The sequence below is a fragment of the Pan paniscus genome, chromosome 20, assembly GCF_029289425.2.
Source record: "Pan paniscus chromosome 20, NHGRI_mPanPan1-v2.0_pri, whole genome shotgun sequence".
In the NCBI taxonomy this organism is placed as follows: domain Eukaryota; kingdom Metazoa; phylum Chordata; class Mammalia; order Primates; family Hominidae; genus Pan; species Pan paniscus.
Window position 1 is genome coordinate 43,833,602 of NC_073269.2, and position 21,997 is coordinate 43,855,598.

Sequence of the window (21,997 nt, forward strand, 5' to 3'; positions counted from 1 at the left end):
CTCACGCCTATAATCCCAGCACCGGGCGAGCGGGCGGATCACAAGGTCAGGAGATAGAGGCCATCCTGGCTAACACGGTGAAACCCCGTCTCTACTAAAAATACAAAAAATTAGTCGGGCGTGGTGGCGGGCGCCTGTAGTCCCAGCTATTCAAGAGGCTGAGGCAGGAGAATGGCGTGAACCCAGGAGGTGGAGCTTACAGTGAGCCGAGATTGCGCCACTGCACTCCAGCCTGGGCAACAGAGCGAGACTCTGTCTTAAAAACAAACAAACAAACAAACAAACAAAACAAAACAAAACTCAGTCTTCGCCTTAACAGAAAAAGAGGAGCAAATCAAACCCAAAGCAAGAAGAATAAAAATAATCATCAGAAAAAAATAATAAAATAGAAAACTGAAAATCAATAGAGAAAAAAATCAATGAAACCAAAAGCCGATTATTTGAAAAGATCAATGAAATTGATAAACCTCCACCCAAAGGGGAGAAAAGGGAAAGAAGGCATAAATGACCCATTTCAGGAATAAAAAAGGGATTATCACTATAAATCATAAAGTATTATGAACAACCCCATGCCAATCAATTTGACAACTTAGATGAAATGAACAAATTCCTTGAAAGAAGCAGACCACCAAAGCTTGACCAAGAAGTAGATAAAGCAATGAACACTACCATCCAGTAAATAATTTAAGCTGGTCAGGCCCTTCAGAAAACAGTTTGCCAGGGCCGGGCATGGTGGCTCACGCCCCAGCACTTTGGGAGGCTGAGGCAGGCAGATCATCTGAGGTCAGGCGTTTGAAACCAGCCTGGTCAACATGGTGAGACCCTGTCTCTACTAAAAATACAAAAGTTAGCCAGGCATCATGGTGGGCGCTTAGAGTCTCAGCCGCTTAGGAGGCTGAGGCAGGAGAATCACTTGAACTTGGGAGGTGGAGGTTGTAGTGAGCTGAAATCGCACCACTGCACTCCAGCCTGGGCAAGAAAGCAAGACTCTGTCTCCAAAACAAAACAAAACAAAACAAAACAAACTTAGATGAATGTTCAACTTCCAAGAAAAATACAAAGCACCAATTTTTACTTAAGAAGAAATTGAAAATCTGAAAAAGAAAAAAAACTATAATTCTTTCTCTTCCTTTCTCTCTCTCCCCCACCCCTGCTCCCTTCTCTCTCTTTTGTTCTCATAAAGTGATTAAATCAATAACCCAAACACTTCCTATAAAAACAGGTTGATGCCAGGCATGGTGGCTTACATCTGTAATCCCAGCACTTTGCGGGGCCGAGGTGGGCGGATCACCCAAGGTCAGGAATTTGACACCAGCCTGGCCAACATGGTGAAACCTTGTCTCTACTAAACCACAAAAATTAGCTGGGCAGCACATCCATAGTTCCAGCTGCTCGAGAGGCGGAGGCAGGAGAATTGCTTGAACCCAGGAGGTGGAGGTTGCAGTGAGCCAAAATGCCGCCACTTTTCTCCAGCCTGGGCAACAGAGCAAGACTCTGTCTCGAAAGATGGAAAGGAGGGGAGAAGAGAGGAGAAAGGAGAGGAAAAAGGAAAGGAAAGGAAAGGAAAGGAGGGAGGAGGGGGAAGGGGGAAGGGGGAAGGGGAAAAGAAAAGAAAAGAAAGAAGAAATAGCTGGACATGATGTGTCCTGTAATAGGAACTGAGGTGAATACACCTTCAGTGCAAAGTTTGAGGTTCGTCTGCGTAGGAGTTAGGCCGTGTTCATTGTGTGCTGTAGCTGTGTTTGTGTTGCAGCTTCAATTCTTCTAGTCTTTATTTATGTCTTCTCTTTGGGTTTCCCTAGCAATTCTTTCTTAAATGGAGACTGTCTTGCAGGTCTCTCAGTTGGAATCCACAATTTTTACTCTGTAGCTCTGCTGAGGAGGAGGTAAGGTATTTCAGAGGGGACGCTTTCTGTAATCTTACGATTAGCACTCTCTTCCCCACCGTGGCCAGATGGCTCGGGTTGTAACCTTGACAAGAATTCCTTAATTTTTTTTTTTGAGACAGGGTCCCACTCTGTCACCCAGGTTGGAGTGTGGTATTGTGATCTCAGCTCACTGCAACCTCTGCTTCCAAGGCTCAAGTGATCCTCCCACCTTAGCCTCCCAAGTAACTGGGATTATAGGCAGTGCCACCACACCTAGCTAATTTTTCATATTTAGGTTGGAGTGTGGTGTTGTGATCTCAGCTCACTGCAACCTCTGCCTCCAAGGCTCAAGTGATCCTCCCACCTTAGCCTCCCAAGTAACTGGGATTATAGGCAGTGCTACCACACCTAGCTAATTTTTCATATTTTTTGTAGAGATGGGGTTTCGCCATGTTGGCCAGGGTGGTCTTGACCTCCTGTCTTCAAGTGATCTGCCCGCCTCGGCCTACCAAAGTGCTGGGATTACAGGTGTGAGCCACTGAGCCCGGCCAAAATTCACTTTTCTTGATATACAGTTCTATGAGATTTGGAAAATGCATATGGTTGTTCATAACCACAATGTGGATATAGAACAGGCCGGGTGAGATGGCTCACACTTGTAATCCTGGCACTTTGGGAGGCTGAGACGGGTGGATCGCTTGAGCCCAGAAGTTCAAGACCAGCCTGGGCAACATAGTGAGACCCTGTCTCTACAAAAATACAAAAATTAGCTGGGTGTGGTGGTGCACACCTGTGGTCCCAGATACTTCAGAGGATAAGACTGTGCCACTGCACTCCTGCTCTGGGTGACAGAGTGAGACCTTATCTCAAAAACAAAAAAAAGGTTGGGCAGGGGGATACAGAACAATTCTGGGCCAGGCACGGTGGTTTACACCTATAATCCCAGCACTTTGGGAGTCTGAGGCAGGAGGAACACTTGAGCCCAGGAGTTTGACAACAGCCTGGGCAATGTAGGGAGACGTCATCTCTAAAGAAAAAAAAATTAGCCAGGTGTGGTGGTATGCACTTGTGGTCCCAGCTACTGTGGTGGATCACCTCAGGTGATCTGCCCACCTCGGCCTCCCAAAGCCCTGGGATTACAAGCATGAGCCACCGCGCTGGGCCTTCATTGGCTATTTCATGCTGAGATATCCATTTCTTCTCCACATCAGAAGCCTCCTCGCTGAGAAGGGAACTTTATGACCAATGTTTCAAGGATGCATTTACCAAATGAGATGACCACTTCCACGAGGGCTATTTACATACAAAAATGGCTGCCCCTGCCTGACTTGCTCTTACCTGTACACTCTCCTCTTGTTTCTTCCCTCACAATCATCCATGGCTCTTTTCCTTGCTCCAATAAGGTGATTAAATCTGGCTTAGATACGGAATGTCCTGCTTACAAAGAAAAGAAGTGCCACAAAATACGGAAATCAACTTTGAAGGTAAAATTTAAAATTACAATTGCAATAAATGAAAGGTCAAAGTGATACTGAGTAAGATTTTAGAGAAGAGTGAGGGAAATAAAGAAAAAGATCACCCAGGGAGAGTCAATGTTTTTGTTTGCTGGTTTTCAAAAAAAATTTTTTTTTTTTTTTTGCGACGGAGTCTCGCTCTGTCACCCAGGCTGGAGTGCAATGGCGCCATCTCGGCACACCACAACCTCCGCCTCCCAGGTTAAAGTGATTCTCCTGCCTCAGTCTCCTGAGTAGCTGGGATTATAGGCGTGCACCACCATGCCTGGCTAATTTTTGTATTTTTAGTAGAAATGGGGTTTCACCATGTTGGCCAGGCTGGTCTCGAACTCCTGACCTTGTGATCCGCTCATCTGGGCCTCCCAAAGCACTGGGATTACAGGCATGAGCCACCGTGCCCAGTCTCAAAAGAAACTTAAACTTATATGTCCTCTAACTGTAGAAAGCAAGCATAAAGTGGTTGAAAACACACACTCTAAAGCCTGGGATTGGCTGGGTGCGGTGGCTCATGCCTGTAACCCCAGCACTTTGGGAGGCCCTGAGGTCAGGAGTTGGAGACCAGCCTGGCCAATATGGCGAAACCCTGTCTCTACTAAAAATATAAAAATTATCTGTAGGTGTGGTGGTAGTGCCTCTAATCCCAGCTAAGGAGGGTGAGGCAGGAGAATCACTTTAACCCGGGAGGCGGAGGTTGCAGTGAGCTAAGATCGCACCACAGCACTCCAGCCTGGGTGACAGAAGACTCTGTCTCAAAAAAAAAAAAAAAAGCCTGGGATCAATTCCTGACTCTGTCACCTTCCAGCTGTGTGTGACCTTGGGCAAGTTACTTACACTGCTGGTCAGTATTTTCACTTATAAAATTGGGAAAACAATAAAGCTGTTGGGAGTATTAAATTACTTGATATATGAGTAAAGTAATTAGAAAAATGTCGGTGTAGAAATCACAATGCTAGCTGTTCACATTACACTGCTGCAATTATTTTACTAAGAGTATACAAGAGATATCTACAGTATATTCATCCCATTTTACATGTGATTTTCATGGATTATAAGCTTCAACCATAAATCAAATGAATTCTGTCTCAGGAAAGGGACTGCTTTCTTCTCAATTTTAAGTAAGTTTCATTTATCCAGTCCACCACTCTATGCCTATATGAACAGTCTCTTTCAATAATAATGGCAATTCAGCACCCTCTTTCAAAGTAATATCACTGCAAATGGATCAGATAATAAAATGGTGCACTATAGCAATTCTGTGCACAAAATAAATAAGAAACCTGAACGCCCTGACAATGGTTCTACAATGAACACCAGAAAATTCTAAGCTAAACCACTGGTTCAAACCACTTACTGGGTTAAAGAGACAAATAAAAGAGGTATCAGAGGGAGGTGTGAATGTCACTGAAAGACAGAGAAGATGAAAGTGTTGAAAGGACCTGCCATTACTGACTCAAAGCTGAAACCACCTCAATAGAAATAGAGAAAATAAATTTAGTTTCTTAAAAGGCAGCCCTGAAAACCACAACAGAAGAAGAATGTATCCTACAAAACAGGTGATTCTAAATTATTCTAAATCATTCCAGGTTGATAAACATACCCAATGAGACTAAGTTGTCGTAGTTCTCCATCATCACCTCCTGGTACAAGGTCTTCTGAACCAGGCTGAGATATTCCCACTCCTGATGAGAGAAGTCTATGGCCACATCCCCGAATGTTATTGATCCCTGAAACAGCAAACCCATGTATTACTGGGAAAATTCCAAAATGGAGTGGAGGGGCCGGGCACTGTGGCTCACGCCTGTAATCCCAGCACTTTGGGAGGCCGAGGCGGGCAGATCATGAGGTCAAGAGATGAAGACCATCATGGCCAACATGGTGAAACCCCGTCTCTACTAAAATACAAAAAATTAGCTGGGTGTGGTGGCGCATGCCTGCACTCCCAGCTACTCGGGAGGCTGAGATAGGGGAATCACTTAAACTTGGGAGGCGGAGGTTGCAGTGAGCCGAGATTGCGCCACTGCACTCCAGCCTGGGCAATAGAGCGAGACTCCGTCTCAAAAAAATTAAAAGAAAATGGAGTGGATGGCCGGGCGCGGTGGCTCACGCCTGTAATTCCAGAACTTTGGGAGGCCAAGGCGGGCAGATTACCTGAGGTCGGGAGTTCAAGACCAGCCTGACCAAGATGGAGAAACCCTGTCTCTACTAAAAAAACCACAAAATTAGCTGGCGTGGTGGCACATGCCTGTAATCCCAGCTACTCAGGAGGCTGAGGCAGGAGAATCGCTTGAGCCTAGAAGGCAGAGGTTGCAGTGACCTGAGAATGCTCCATTGCACTCCAGCCTGGGCAACAAGAGCAAAACTCCACCTCAAAAAAAAAAAAAAAAAAAAAAGAAAAACGAAAATGGAGTGGAGGAGATGAAGGAGTGCATTGCAGCAGAAGAGCAATATAACCAGCATACAGACCAGAAATCTATGCTATCAGGGAGGGGAATGAAGCAGAATTTATACATATTTTTGAAGAAGCTTGAAACACAAACAAAACTTTCTGCCTGTTCTGGGACACTTCTTAGGTATCTGACCTTTTTGAAAATGACAAAATAATAATGTTTTTCTATTAAACTAAATCATTATTATGCACATAATGCCCTGGTGGTATCTGCCTCATAACTTCTCAATCAATGTGTGTTAATTGAGGAATATTTTGACTTGGAAGAGAATTTAAACTTTTAATCAAGAGATGTTTTATGCAAAATATGGTACAGATTCTCAATTTTAGAAAACTAGGTTTCCTGTGACCTCGTGGTGCAACAATAGTGCATCTGACTCACGCATCTGACTCCAGAAAACTAGGTTTCCTTAAAATTAATAATTTCTTCAAGCATCAACTACTTCATTACATTAAATCTTACCATGAGCATTTTTGTTTGTTTTGACAAAGGATTTTATCATGACATTATTATTTTATGGTATTTGTTTTTCAGGACTTTCTATCCAAATCCACAACTTCTGCGTTTACAAGTTCCAATCCAATAGACTAATTCACACGAAACATGAGATTTTACCCTACCTGAAGATTTAGATCCTTCAATGCCAATTTCCACCTTATCTAGCTGAAAAATTCAGATGTCTGGAAAATTTCAAAGACTTCCCATGGATGGTCAAATGGAACTGTTGTCTCAATCGCAACAAATGACAAAACCAACCTGAAATGCGTATTATCTGTACTCAAAGAACTTGACTCCTTTCCTCTGTATCACTGCCCAAAATAGAAGAATGGGCACCTAGAGGACATTAAGTAATTTGGTCAATAACAACATGAATGCTAGTGAATTTGCAGTGGCCCACCTAGCGAGGATGCTGGGTGATGTCGTACATATTTTACAGGAAGAATGAGAACTGGAGATTAGGTAACTGAGCACCGTCTCACGAAGGTAACTTCAGGAAAAATGATGAAAAGACATACATGACCTAAAAAATCACACACAAACCTAAACATGGCGAGAAATATCAACTTACATAGGCCATGGTTTGAGACTGGCAAGAGTTGATCAGTCCTCGGCGTTTCTCTACCAGAAGAGCAAAGTCAAAAGAACCAAGACCTGAAAGAAGAGAAGACCTTGAGACCAGCTGTGCTTTAGTGGTCCCCATAGGACTCAAGGTAATAGTACTGTTTTCCTCTTCCATTCCAAGTTACAAACTACCTCCTCTCACATACAATTTGGGAAGATTAAGATTCTGGATAAACCCATTTCCTCCCCCACTACCCAAGGGCCTCACCTACACAGAATCATACATTAGAAACATACTGTCATGGAAACCAGACCCAGATAATTCAGTAGGAAATTTTCTGGCCAATGTACGATGTTGGTGAGGCAGACGGGGACCTCAGATTAGGCAGCCCTGTCCTGCTTTGAGCAGAACTACCTCTTTCCATTCCCTCCTTTAAGGGTAAAAACAGGGAACATCATCCATACCAGAACCTCTTTTTAGTCTTGAAACTGGGGAAATTGGTCAAGATATTGGAGACAGATGGCGAGTGTTCAGCATTCTAAGTCTAGCAAAGTTTCCTAGTTAAATATATAACAGACTATCACTGTCCTAGAATACAAAGTAGTCATTAAATGTGAAACTGAGAAAAATTCAAGGACATGAAAAATATCAGAAACAATGTCAACAGAAAGATCAGACTGACCAATACATTTATTTTTGTAAAATATATAAATACATATCCATCAATACAGAGAGAAAGGCTGGCAGACAGATAATCATAAAATAGGCAAGGTGGCATGCACCTGTAGTCCCAGCTACCCAGGAGGCTGAGGCGAGAGGATCACTTGAGCCCAGGAGTTCAAGGTTGCAGTGAGCCATTATTGTGCTACCGAACTCCAGCCTGGGTGACAGAGCAAGACTCTGTCTCCAAGAAACAAAAAAGTGCTTATAGTCATAGTGCTTATATCTCACTATGTATTTTGGCTGAATACATAAAACAACTAAATAAAACTAAAGGAAAAGTAAATAAACCTTTGCTTAGCAACTTCCCATAATCAGAGTTTGATAAATAGCATTCCCTATACTTCTGTGTGGCTCTTGATTTTTTCATTATGAATACTTCCTTCACGATTACTGTAAGCACGGACATATTAACTTGAAACATGTATGTGTTTCCAATTTGTTAAGGTGGGAATTTCAACAAAATTATTTTTTCTCTAAATTTAAAATCATCTTACTGAATGGCTTATCTTCTGTGGGTTCCTTTGGATCCCCAAACCTAAACTCACTTCATCACCGGTTCTCAGATATGTTAGAATTGTGTCTCCAACAACATGGGGAACTGTCCCTGAGTAATCTCCTCTGTGAATGGATGATGGTCTCAATACAGCTTTATTTCAGGTCTTCTTAACAGAAGGGTTTATTTCGTTCCTAAATCTGGCAGGTAGGTCAGGATATCCTCTAGATGGCTGCTGAATTTCCTCATGCAATTAATTTTGCTTTCTATCTAGTATCATTACAGTGAAAACTACAAGGTTTAAAAGATGTAGTATAAAACCTGTTTATCACCATACATAGCCCACAGACTCAATGTAATTTGTTCATAGCCTGACTATTGCTATACTCAGACTGATGTCTCTGTTATGTGACATCACCAAGTAGTTCACCTAAATCTCTCCAAACAGACTCTATCACACACTCCTTAAACTTCCTCCTATTCAGATTTGACTTTCCTTCATAGACTGTAAAAGTATTTCAAAGGAAGCAACTCATCTTTTCAGTGATTGTCCCATTTCAAATACTGCAATTTTCAGGTGTGGCATAGTAGAAGCACTTAATAAAAGTCTGATTTTTTTTTTTTTTGAGACAAAGTTTTACTCTTTTGCCCAGGCTGGAGTGCAATGGCATGATCTTGGCTCATTGCAAACTCTGCCTTCCGGTTTCAAGTGGTTCTCCTGCCTCAGGCTCCCAAGTAGCTAGCTGGGATTACAGGCACCTGCCACCATACCCACCTGATTTTTGTATTTTTAGTAGAGATGGGGTTATCACCACGTTGGCCAGGCTGGTCTCAAACTCCTGACCTCGTGATCTGCCAGCCTCAGCCTCCCACAGTGCTGGGACTACAGGCGTGAGCCACCACGGCCAGCCCAAAAGTCTAATTTTTTTACCACAAAATTCACAGGTACACTTGTAGGAATTTTTAAAAAGGAAATAACGATAGAAGTACACAATCAATACGTACAATACATTCATCAAAGATAATTTTTGATTATCGAAATTAAAAACACAAATATTAAAAGCACAATAGGGAGTAGGTTAAACATATTATTCTCCGGACTATGGTAACATCCTATGCCATGATTACTAAGATTGATCTTAAATCATATAATCAAAGGAAAATAGTACCAAGGATGAGTTAGTAAATAAGACAGGTTTAAAAACGTATGCACCCAGTCGGGCGCAGTGGCTCATGCCAGTAATCCCAGCACTTTGGGAGGCCGAGGTGGGCAGATCACGAGGTCAGGAGATCCAGACCATCCTGGCTAACACAGTGAAACCCCGTCTCTACTAAAAAATACAAAAAAATTAGCCAGGCGTGGTGGCGGGCGCCTGTAGTCTCAGCCACTTAGGAGACTGAGGCAGGAGAATGGCGTGAACCCGGGAGGCGGAGCTTGCAGTGAGCCAAGATGGCGCCACTGCACTCCAGAGCGAGACTCCATCTCAAAACAACAACAACAACAACAACAACAACAACAACAACAGCAGCAGCAACAACAAACATATGCACCCTGTCTCCAGTAAAAATAATTTTAAAAAAAATTAGCTGGGCATGGTGGCGGGTGCCTGTAATCCCAGCTACTTGGGAGGCTGAGGCACCAGATTCGCTTGAACCAGGAGACCGAGGTTGCAGTGAGCCAAGATCATGCCACTGCACTCTAGCCTGGACGGCAGAGTGAGACCCCATCTCAAAAAAAAAAAAAAAAAAAAAAAAGGTATGCAAAAATTAGTTACGTGGTATCCTGCTGAAATTAAGAAGACAGGCTGTCTTCTCACTCTCAAAAGTGATACTGAGTTTTGCCTTATGAAGAGATGCTAACATATGAATGCCTGTTTCCCCATCAGCAAATAAGGGATAGGAATATATCCTACTTAACGAGACAGTTCTGAAGATTAATCAAGATGATCTATAGAAACACTAAAAAAGTAAAATATGATAGCTACTGTAATAACATTATCATCAAATGTTAAAAGATAAAAAATACCACATGCTCATTAATCCATTATTATAAAAGGAACTTAATTCTGTTGCTTCCTGTTTTTCTTTCTTTCTTTTTTTGAAATGGAGTCGCGTTCTGTCGCCCAGGCTGGAGTGCAGTGGCACAATCTTGGCTCACTGCAACCTCCACCTCCCAGGTTCAAGCTATTCTCCTGCTTCAGCTCTCCGAGTAGCTGGAACTACAGGCGTGTGCCACCATGCCCGGCTAATTTTTTGTACTTTTAGAAGAGATGGGCTTTCACTATGTCGACCAGGCTGGTCTAGAACTCCTGACTTAGTGATCTGCCCGCCTCAGCCTCCCAAAGTGCTGGGATTACAGGCATGAGCCACTGCACCCAGCCACTTTCTGTTTCTTAAAGTTTGTGCTTCATGGGCTTTCTCCTACTCATAATTCCGAATTTACAAATTTCATGGCCCACGTTTAAGAAATACAAGTCTTCTTTAAAAAAAAAAAAAATTAGGTTTTTTTTGGCTGGGTGTGGTGGCTCACGCCTGTAATCCCAGCACTACGGGAGGCTGAGGCGGGCAGATCATCTGAGGTCAGGAGTTCAAGACCTGCCTGACCAACATGGTAAAACCCCATCTCTACTAAAAATACAAAATTAGCTGGGCATGGTGATGCATGCCTGTAATCCCAGCTACTCAGGAGGCTGAGGCATGAGAATCGCTGAACCCAGGAGGTGGAGGTTGCAGTGAGCTGAGATCGTGCCATTGCACTCCAGCCTGGGCCACAGAATGAAACTCCATCTAAAAAAAAAAAAAAAAGATGATCAGATAAGTAAGGAGAAAATGCCCCTTTCCTTACTCCCCAGCAAGTACAGAAAACAAGGAAGATACCACTCAGCCTCACATACATTCAAAGAACTGGATCTAATAAAGTGCTAGGTCAAGAATATTAAGGAGAGTGAATCTTATTTTCCTGCCAAATACAAACATTTATGTGAGTATTTGTAAATATCACAATACCTATTTGTTATTATTACTGAACTATCTTTGGAAATATTACCATACTTGCAAGACATCTGGAAATCATAGATTACCATGCTTTTCTCTGCAGTAACTTTGCATTTCTAAACTACTAATTCTGAGAGGATGTCTTCATCATTTGTGCCCTGTTAAGTTTTAAATCGCATTTTTAATACCTAAAAGGTATAAAAACTTGGATTGTTTTTCACCTCTGAAGGAGGTCCCTGGTAGCTCCCTCTCCTCTTAAAATGCAGAGATATAGGAAAGCCCATGTCAAAAGACCTCGTTGCAACACATTGACTTACAGATCTAATGGGCTTTGTGATTCATGAAAGGGGTAGCCTCCATTGTACAAAATAGCGTAAGAGCTCCTACTGAGCAATGGAGAAACAGTGGATTTTGTAAGGTGGAAACAAATAAGAGAACTATAGAAAAAAAATTGATTGGTGACTATCAGGCTACTTCAGTTTACTTTTTTCTGGAAGGTTAAGCGGAGGTCATTTCCTTATTATACTAACTCAGATAGACTGGAGTCTCCTGTTTTCAGGAAAAACTGATCTGTTTGGCACTCTACCTGCTCCCTTAAAGTTTCAGTTTTGTAATGTGGCTTTTAGCATGAGTGACTTCATTTTGGTTTAGTCTGGTCTGTTGGAGCCTAGTGCAGAAGCTCAGTCCAAAGTAATGGTGTCTCATCATACTGGTTTTATATCCATGGTTGGGTTAGATTCCTTTTTCTAACTAAAAGTAGGAGTCTGCCTATTTCATTAATTCTCTTCTGTAAAGACAAAACCACACACAAGTGCTCACGCATGAAAACTGAAAACATATACACCCAAATTTGTAAAGTGATTCTCTCTGGGCAGGGAGGTTTGGGTTATTCTAAATTTCTTCTTTGAAACTATCTTAGGGAATGAAATTTTTGTGACGAAACTGCCTTAATTCCATCATCATAAATATAACTTCAAGACATTTCAAAGTAGTAATAAACTATTTCTAAAAGTATCCTTATGGGGAGAGGGTACATGTGTCATTAAAAGAAATCTAAATATTAGGCCTAGAATGAAAAATCAGCGTGACTAAAACATGTAACTCTTTGTCTTCTTGAACAGCCTTTAGCTGTGTTTCTTCTACGTAACTAGAAACAATTCACTATAAAGATTCTTTCCTTAGTGGACAGGGAAATGGCTTCTGCACATTTAATGGGAACAGGTACACAAAATAGGTCCAATAATTTGGGGCACACATTATATGCTCAGTAAATATGGCCACAACCCCTTCATTCCTCTCTAAAAAACCAATTAAATAATCATTTTGGATACAATCCTTGCAAAAGTTTTTGCAAAATTCCATTTGTTTAATTTTAATTTTAATTTTTATTTTTTTGAGACGGAGTCTCACGCTGTCGCCCAGGCTGGCGTGCAGTGGCTCGATCTCGGCTCACTGCAAGGTCTGCCTCCCAGGTTCACACCATTCTCCTGCCTCAGTCTCCCGACTAGCTGGGACTACAGGCGCCCACCACCACGCCCGGCTAATTTTTTGTATTTTTAGTAGAGACGGGGTTTCACCGTGTTAGCCAGGATGGTCTCAATCTCCTGACCTCATGATCTGCCCACCTCAGCCTCCCAAAGTGCTGGGATTACAGGCGGAAGCCACTGTGCCAGGCCCAAAATTCCATTTTTAAAAAATGAGCTGCGGCCGGGCGTGGTGGCTCACGCCTGTAATCCCAACACTTTGGGAGGCCAAGGTGGGTGGATCACCTGAGGTTGGGAGTTCAAGACCAGCCTGACCCACATGGAGAAACCCCGTCTCCACTAAAAATACAAAAAAAAAAAAAAAAAAATAGCCGGGCATGGTGGCCCATGCTTGTAATCTCAGCTACTCAGGTGGCTGAGGCAGGAGAATCGCTTGAACCTGGGAGGCGGAGGTTGCAGTGAGCACAGATCGCACCATTGCACTCCAGCCTGGGCAACAAGAGCGGAACTCCGTCTCAAAAAAAAAAAAAAGAAAGAAAGAAAGAAAAAGAGCTGCATGTATAGTTTGAGAACTGTGCTCCACCACTGTAACTCTAAATAGTGTTAAACATTAGATCACAGCTATTTATCCTGTGACAGATTCTTTACAAACATAAATCTTATTATCTGTATAATATCCAATCCCTTGGACGCTGTATAATTTTCTTAACCATTCCCATAATCTCGTTCATTAGTTTTCTGCAAAACCATTCAAAGGTATAAAACTCTTTGATTCCAGATCTAAAACCTGAGTCTAAATAATTTGGATTATGGACATCCTAGAAAAATGCAAATTAACAAACATGTACAGGAATTCTTTATAGAATTTCAGGGGGTTTGTGATGTCCCTTATGCACATAAGGGCATTGGTCTACAGACAGTACACCAATGACCGAGAATTCCTATTTTGGAAAACTTAAATTCTGGCTCACTTCCTTCACATCACGGCTAAGTTCATATTCTTGTTGCTTTTGATCTACAGAAATCCAAAACGGAATATCCAAAATTGCCTCATAATACTTAGCGCTTATGTTTCCCCCCTCCAAGGCTGCAGGCACGTAATTTCATACACACAACCAGAAGGAAGTATGTTGGATGGAACCTGCAATCATCCTTCACTGCAGGTTCTTGGGGTCAGAATTCAAGGCCGTGTTTGTTAAACATGTAAATGAAACTCCAAGAACCGGGAGGTGGGGGCGGAGTAACAACCCTTTTCAGGAGGGAATCCTACACTCGAAACTGACAAACCCTGCCAGACCAAATTTTAGTCAGGCTACTACACCTTCAGCTAGGCCCATCTGTACACTTCACTGTAAAATCTGGCTATAGCAAAGAACTATTCTAAGTCAGTTTAGCAAGACCCTTTCACCTCCGTATCTTCATCCTCCACCGTCCCCCAGGTCTCTCTCTCCAGAAATAATCCTGTTAGGTGCGTTTAGTCAGAATCTTCCTTAACCCAGACATTTCCTCTTAGTAATTTCTCATCCAGTGATCCCTAACCTTCTTGGCTATAAATTCCCACTTGTTCATGCTGAATTCGGAGTTGAGCCCAATGTCTGTTACCCACTGCAAAATCTCACAGCCGGGATCCCAATACCTACCACGATGGTCCTGAATAAAGGGTTCTTTGCATGCTTTAACAAGTGTCACTGAATACTTTTTTATTTAACAGAATCTATCATACCTTTCTTAAGGGCAATTACTCTTCTAAGCTTCTCATCCTATCTGTTTCTTCTCACTGGAAATCTTCATCTAAGACTCAGTATCTGATTTCCCACTGGGACCATTTCTCTGTTGTAGTCGTACTAGGCTGAGGAAGGCACAGGAAGCAGCAGGGAACCTGGAGCCACGGGTCAACAGACCCCACAGAGCCCAGCGAAGCACGCTTTGCAAAGGACACACACGGCATGTACAGGTCACACAAGGTCGACTACGCACCCCTCACAGTCCCGCAACTGCACCCACGTCACACAGGCAAGCCGGTCCTGTCGCCGCTGCGCGGTCTCTCACGCTCCCGCCTGTCTCCTAGAGACGGGCCCCTCCTCCGCAGCTCCAGCACCCTAGGGCCTGAGGAGGCGGGAGACTCGCCCGGCCCGCCTGGGGGCCTCCGCGCTCTGAGCGCCTCCTGCAGCTCCACTCTCACCGCCAAGCAGGGTACCACGCGGGCGGCGGGCTGGGGCTGCAGAGGCTCCCGCAGTGACCTGCGCCGCCTTCTTCAGGTGGAACCAAAAGGTCCCGGAACCGGAGCCAGGGGTCCAAGTTTTCTCCGTTGCCTGTGGAATATGTAGTCCAAGCCAGAACAGACAGGACCGCAGGTACCGGTGAGAAATGGAGTCCAGAATCCTAAAAACCTACAAGAAATAAGGCAGCGACCACTGAGACCGCGCCTCCCACCCACCGCTCGAGCCCCGGAGACTTCTGGGAGTGGCCGCCTTGCCTAGAGTGCGCATGCGCAGATCGGCCACTACTGGGCCCCTGGCCTGAGGCTTAGGATGGAGTTAGTGCGTTCTTAGGGCCAGTAGGAGGCGAGTCTGAGTAGAAACTGATCCAGGTAGCCTCGGAAGGGATCACCTACTGGATGGGTGTGAGCTCCTCAGGGTGGGGCGCCGAAACCTTCATGGCCCCTGAGGTAGAGCCGGCCTCCTTGGTAACACATGGGACCGGGACTTTTAATACCACCCGACAGGCCCAGCTTGTCTCGTCAAGCGCTAGGTAAATGGATTCACGTCCTATATGAGGGTTTGAAGTTCCATCACATTCTTCAATACATGACATTATGTTCTTCATCTTTGGACACGAATATATTTGACTAAAAATTTGACTAAAAAATCATCTGAAGAAATAACTGCTAAGTAGTTTTATTATTTTTGTTCTGGAATAGGCTTCTTAAAGATAAAATAAGAAATTTAAAAAAATTTTTTGATCCTTCATGTAATACTTTGTAAATCTTCATAGTTATTTAGAAGCATCCAAAATTTCCAAATGGTAAAAAATGAATAAGAAAAATTTTTAGGTAAGTAAATTTGGGGGAAATATTTACAACAGCTAAAACGGACAAATATTTAATAGTCCGAATTTCCTGTTTCTTTGGCTTAATAAAATATTGATGAATACAGGCTGGGCACGGTGGCTCACGCCTTTAATCCCAGCATTTTCGGAGGCCAAGGCAGGAGGAGAATCAGTTGAGGCCAGAAGTTCAAAACCAGCCTAAGAAACATAGTGAGACACCCCTCTCCTCCTCCCAAACTCTACCAAAAATGAAAGTTAGCCTGGTGTGGTGGCACACGCCTGTGGGCCCAGCTATTCCAAAGACAAAGGTAGGAGGATCAGTTGAGCCCGGGAGTTCAGGCTTCAGTGAGGTATGATGGTGTCACCACACTCTAGCCTGAGCAACAGAGCAAGACCTTGTCTCAAAAAATAAATAAGTAAAATTAATTTAAAAATAAAAAATATTTGTCTATACCCTAAGAGGAAAAGGAACAAAACTAAAAAATCACCATTCAAAAATACAAATAGTCAAGGAAAAAAAAACTATTAAAGTTACAATTTAAGAACTTATTGATCACTTATTTCTTCTCTTAATTAGTTCTTGGATTTGTTGCTCCTGAATCTCCTGAGTAATCTCTCAGAAATACCACACATAGATCAATGGATTAAATTGACTCCACATATTATTTTCTTTTTCTTTTTTCTCTTTTTGAGATGGAGTTTTGCTGTAGTTGCCCAGGCTGGAGTGCAATGGCACGATCTTGGCTCACTGCAACCTCCACCTCCCAGGTTCAAGCGATTTTCCTGCCTCAGCCTGCTGAGTAGCTGGAATTACAGGCATGCATCACCATGCCCAGCTAATTTTGTATTTTTAGTAGAGACAGAGTTTTACCATGTTGGTCAGGCTGGTCTCGAATTCCCAACCTCAGATGATCTGCCCGCCTTGGCCTCCCAAAGTGCTGGGATTATAGGCATGAGCTACTGCGCCCGGCTCCACATACTATTTTCAACAAGGATACCAAGGCATTTTAAGGAAGGGAAGAGTAGTCTTTGTTGAAAACACTGGAACTAGAGATGCACATAGAAAGGAATGAATTGAGTTCCCTGCCTCTCACCATATACAAAATCAACTCAAAATGGATCAAACACCTAAGTGTAAGACTTAAAACAGTAGAACATTTAGAAGGAAATGTAGGCATAAATCTTCTGGACTCTATAGTCAGCAATTGTTTCTTAACTGTGACATCAGAATCACAAGCAACAACATCAAAAAAGGAAATTGGACATAAATTGTAAAACATTGTGCTTCAAAACCCACCAAGAATGTGAGAAGCTACCCAAAGAGTGAGAAAAATTGTTTGTAAACTATGTATCCAATAAGGGATTTGTATCTAGAATATATAAAGAAGTCTTGCAACTCAATAATAAAAAGCCCAACAAAAATGGGCAAAGTAACTGAATAAGTATTTCTAAAAAAAAAAAAGTATACACATGGCTACTAAATACTTGAAAACATGTTCTATATTAATCATTAAGAATATGCAAATCAGCCAGGAGCAGTGGCTCATGCCTGTAATCTCAGCACTTTGGGAGGTCGAGGCAGGAGGATTGCTTGAGCCTGGGAGTTCAAAACCAGCCTGGGAAACAAAGAAAAAGACTATGTAAATCAAAACCCCAAAACCCCAATGAGATATACTACTTAGGATGACTAAAATCAAATAAATATACAATAACAAATTTTGGATAGGATTTGGATAAATAGAACCCTATATACATTGATGGTGTCACTGGAAAATGGTAGAACTACTGTATAAACAGTCTGGCAGTTCCTCAGAAGAATGTAGAGTTACCATATGATGTAGCAGTTTTAGTCCTAGGTATATTCTCAAGACAAAACCATATGTTCTCACAAAGCTTGTACACAGATATTTACAGCAGCATGATTCATGATAGCCAAAACTGGAAAGAAAACCCAATTGTTCTTCATTTTATAAGTAGATAAGTAAAATGTGGCATATCTACACAATGGACTATTACTTGGTAATATAAGGAAATGAAGATCTGATACAAGCTACAACATAGCTCAACCTTGAACACTATGCTAAGTGAATGAAGCTGGTACAAAAGACCACATATTTATGATTCCTTCTATGTGAAATTTCTTCTCATATAAAATTTCCAATGTGGGCTAATTTATAGAGACTGAAAGTAAACTGTTTCCTAAATTGAAGGGTGGCAGAAGGAATTGGGATGGTGGCTAAAGGCTTTCATGCTGGCGTGATGAAAATGTTCTAAAACCGTGTTGAAGGTTTCACAACTTTGTGACTACATTAAAAACTACTGGATTTTACACTTTAAATGAGTGAATTGGATGGAATGTGAATTATATACAAAGTTGTTACCAAAAGAAATAAAAAAGAAATACAGACTTTTCAACAAGTAAAAACTGAGAGCATTTGTTGTTAGCAGATCTTCTTTATAAGAAATGTTAAAGAAAATTCTTGAGAGAGAGAAAGAATAGGACAGAATCAGAAATTTGTATCTAAACAAGAAATGAAGAGTCAGAATTAAAGATAATGGAAGTAAAACCATTTTTTTCCTCATATTTAGTTTCTCTGAAAGATAGTAATAATGTTATTATTATTATTCTTAAAATTTTTTGAGATACAGTCTCGCTTTGTCACCCAGGCTGGAGTGCAGTGGCACGATCTCAGCTTACTGCAACCTCCGCCTCCCAGATTCAACCAATTCTCCTGCCTCAGTTTCCCAAGTAGCTGGGATTACAGGCACGTGCCACCAGGCCCGGCTAATTTTGTATTTTTAGTAGAGACAGGGTTTCACCATGTTGATCAGGCTGGTCTTGAACTCCTGACTTCAAGTGATCCACCAACCTTGGCTTCCCAAAGTGTTGGGATTACAGGTGTGGGCCACTGCGCCCAGACTATCTTATTGTTTTTTAAAGACAGGATCTTGCTCCGTTGCCCAGGCAGGAGTGCAGTGGTGCAATCACAGCTCACAGCAGCCTCAACTGGTGCAATCACAGCTTACAGCAGCCTCGACCTCCCAGGCTAAAGAAATCCTCCTACCTCAGCCTCCTGAGTAGCTGGGATTATAGGTGCGCACCACCACACCTGGCTAATTTTTAAATTTTTTTGCAGAGACAGGGCCTCACTATGTTGTCCAGGTTGGTCTCAAACTCTGGGGCTCAAGTGATCCTCCCACCTCAGCCTCTCAAAGTGTTGAGATTACAGGTGTGAGCCACTACGCCCAGCTCAATCATCTTTTAAGCAATTTAAATAATAAGATATATTTACCCACATATTAGCCATTTCCTATGTAGGTCCAAATTTCCATCTGATATCACTTTCCATTTGTCTGAAGAACCTTAACATTTCTTAGAGTGTAGGAAAGCATCAATCCTCTCATCTTTTAGATGCCTAAAAAAATCAGACATCCACAAATTTTCACCTTTGTACAAAAGTATTTTCACATTGTATAGAATTCAAGGTAACATTTTTCATTTCTGCGCTATACAAGAATTTTGCTCAACTGTCTTCTAGGTTATGTTGGTTTCAACAAGAAATACTTTTATTCTTGCATTTGTTCCTCTCTATGTAGTCTCCTTTCTCTGCTGACTTATTCTTTATCACTATTTTAAAGCAATTAGATTATGATCAGTCTTTGTTTAGATTTCTACATTTCTTGTGATTAGAATTCACTGAGTTGCTTCAATTTGTAAGTCTACAGTTTTCACCAATTGGGAAAATTTTTAAGCTTACTAATCCTTTTCCTGCAATGTCTAATCATTTCTCCAGAGTATTTTACATCTCAGACATTGTAGTTTTCATTTGTGGATGTTTAATGTGGTTTAAAAAAACATCTCCCATGATTCTCCTAAAAGTGCTTATATTTCAGCCAGGTGCAGTGGCTTACACATGTAATCCCAGCAGTTTGAGAGGCTAAAGCAAGACCCTGTCTCTACTAGAAAATACAAAAAATTAGCCGGGCATGGTGGTGCATGCCTGCAGTCCCAGCTACTAGGGAGGCTGAGGTGGGAAGATCAACTGAGCTCAAGAGGTCGAGGCTGCAGTGAGCCATGACTGGGCCACTGCACTCCAGTCTGGGCCAAAGAGTGATACCCTGTCTTTAAAAAAAAAAGAAAAAAAAAGTGCTTATATTTTGGTCTACCTTTGTCAACATATGAAATATCATTATAATTATTCTGATAACCTATCAATTCTAATACGTGAGACAATTTTGATTAATCAATTTTGCTCCTCGTTGTGTGTCATGTTTTCCTGGTCCTTTGCATGTCTTGTAACCTTTTTTTTTTTTTTCTTTTTTTGAGACAGAGTCTCTATCTTGTTGCCCAGGCTGGATTGTAATGGTGCGATCTCTGTCACTGCAACTTCCACCTCCCCAGGTTCAAGTGATTCTCCTGCCACAGCCTCCCGAGTAGCTGGGATTACAGGCATGTATCACCAGGCCTGACTAATTTTTTGTATTTTTAGTAGAAACGGGGTTTCTTCATTTTGGTCAGGCTGGTCTGGAACTCCCAACCTCAGATGATCTGCCCACCTCAGCCTCCCAAAGTGCTGGGATTACAGGCGTGAGCCACTGCACCCACCCATCTTGTAACTTTTGATTGGATGCTAAACATTGAAATGTTACCTTGCCAGGTATTCTTGTATATTTTTCAGTATTTTTGAGCTTTGTTTTGAAATATAGTTCACGTACTTGAAAACAGTTTGATCTTTTTCATGGGTTCTTTTTCAGCTTTGATAAGGCAGGACCGGAGCAAGACTAATTAGTCCAAAGCTGATTCTTCCTCTCTCTTAAGACAGTATACTTCTGAGTACCCGAGGTCTTGTGAATTATGAGGGTTTTTCCACTTTGGCTATTGGTAACACCTGCTATTCCTGGACTTGTTTGAGCTATGAGGATTATTCCCTCTATTCATTTCAAGTGGGTTTTTCCACAGCTTCAGGTGTTTTCACATATAGCTAACTGGTCAGTACTTTCAGTTGAAGATTCAAGGGAACTCCCTGGCAGCTCTCCAGAGATCTCTTCATGGAGGTTGTTCCTGTCTAGTACTTTGTTCCACATACCCTAGCTTCTGCAAATCCTCAAGTTTGTGTCTCAATTCGGGAAGAACACTGGGCTCTGCTTCTGTTAACTCTCCCTGAGCAATGGACTGAAAATACTCCAGATGTTAAGTTGGGAGAAATAATAGAGCTCACCTTGGTGGTTTCTGCAATTGGGGATTGTGGTCTGCTTGTTGTTCAGTGTCTGAAAACTGTCATTCTATATATTTTTTAAAATTATTGAGATGGGAGGGTACATCCTACCCTGTTATTATATCTTAAAAGTAAGCAAAATTTTAATTTAATTTTTTTTTTGAGATAGGGTCTTGCTTTGTAGTCCAGGCTAACGTGCAGTGGTGCCCTCATGGCAGCCTCAAACTCCTGGCTCAAGCGATCCTCTTGCCTCAGCTTCCTGAGTAACTGGGACTACAGGTGCATGCCACCATGCCTGGCAAATTTTTTTTTACTTTTTGTAGAGATGAGTCTTGTTTTGTTATCCAGCCTGGTCTCAAACTCCTGGGCTCAAAGGATCCTCCCACCTTGGCTTCCCAAAATGTGGGGATTACAGGAGTGAGCCACTGTGTTCAGCCTAAAATTATATCTTGCTTTATCTCAATAATGCTTATTTAAGAAGAAAAAGCTAAAAGAAAAACACTTAATGATCTCTTCCATAAGATCACCAAGACCAAGGCCCTGATCAAGAAATATGTGGTTGATAATCCACATGGTAAAGCTTTCTTTTTTTGTGATTACGTCTTTGCATGCGTGTGTCTCAGTGAAGACCATGGAAACTAGAGGAGTATCTAAAAATTGCTCAATTACCATTAACTGTAGAGAGAAAAATAGGAAGGAATAAGAACATAAGTGCATAAAAATAGTAAGAATAGCCAGGCACAGTGGCTCATGCCTGTAACCCCAGCACTTTGGGAGGCCAAGGCGGGTGGATCACAAGGCCAGGAGTTCAAGACCAGCCTGGCCAAGATGGTGAAACCCTGTCTCTACTAAAAATACAAAAAATTAGCCAGGTGTGGTGGCGGACACCTGTAATCCAGCTATTCGGGAGGCTGAGGCAGAGAATTGCTTGAACCCGGGAGGCGGAGGTTGCAGTGAGCCGAGATTGCACCACTGCACTCCAGCCTGGGCAACAGAGTGAGACTCCGTCTCAAAAAAATAAAATATAAATCAATATTACAACTTTTTTGCATATTGTTTCCACTTTAAAATATTTAAGATGCTTTCAGACCAGGCGTGGTGGCTCAAGCCTGTAATCCCAGCACTTTGGGAGGCCGAGGCGGGCGGA

The 21,997-nt window shown here is 42.2% G+C and overlaps 1 protein-coding gene across 4 annotated transcripts in view; it reads right to left on the minus strand.

Annotated features, from left to right (window-relative positions):
- ZNF607 (zinc finger protein 607) overlaps positions 1-17,956 on the minus strand; it is a 29,620-nt gene extending 11,664 nt beyond the window's left edge. Inside the window, exons 1-4 of one of the 4 annotated variants that reach the window (XM_063600233.1) lie at positions 14,564-17,956; positions 6,899-6,981; positions 4,980-5,106; positions 3,207-3,302 (exon numbers count right to left, since the gene is read on the minus strand). In XM_063600233.1, the coding sequence (XP_063456303.1) occupies positions 3,207-3,302; positions 4,980-5,106; positions 6,899-6,907 (232 nt within the window). In that variant the 5' untranslated portion in view covers positions 6,908-6,981; positions 14,564-17,956. Of the gene's footprint in view, positions 1-3,206; positions 3,306-4,979; positions 5,107-6,898; positions 6,982-14,309 lie in introns of all 4 variants that reach the window. The other 3 variants (XM_008960859.5, XM_063600234.1, XM_008960858.5) reach the window with 3 other exon arrangements.
- Between the last annotated feature and the right edge of the window lie 4,041 nt (positions 17,957-21,997).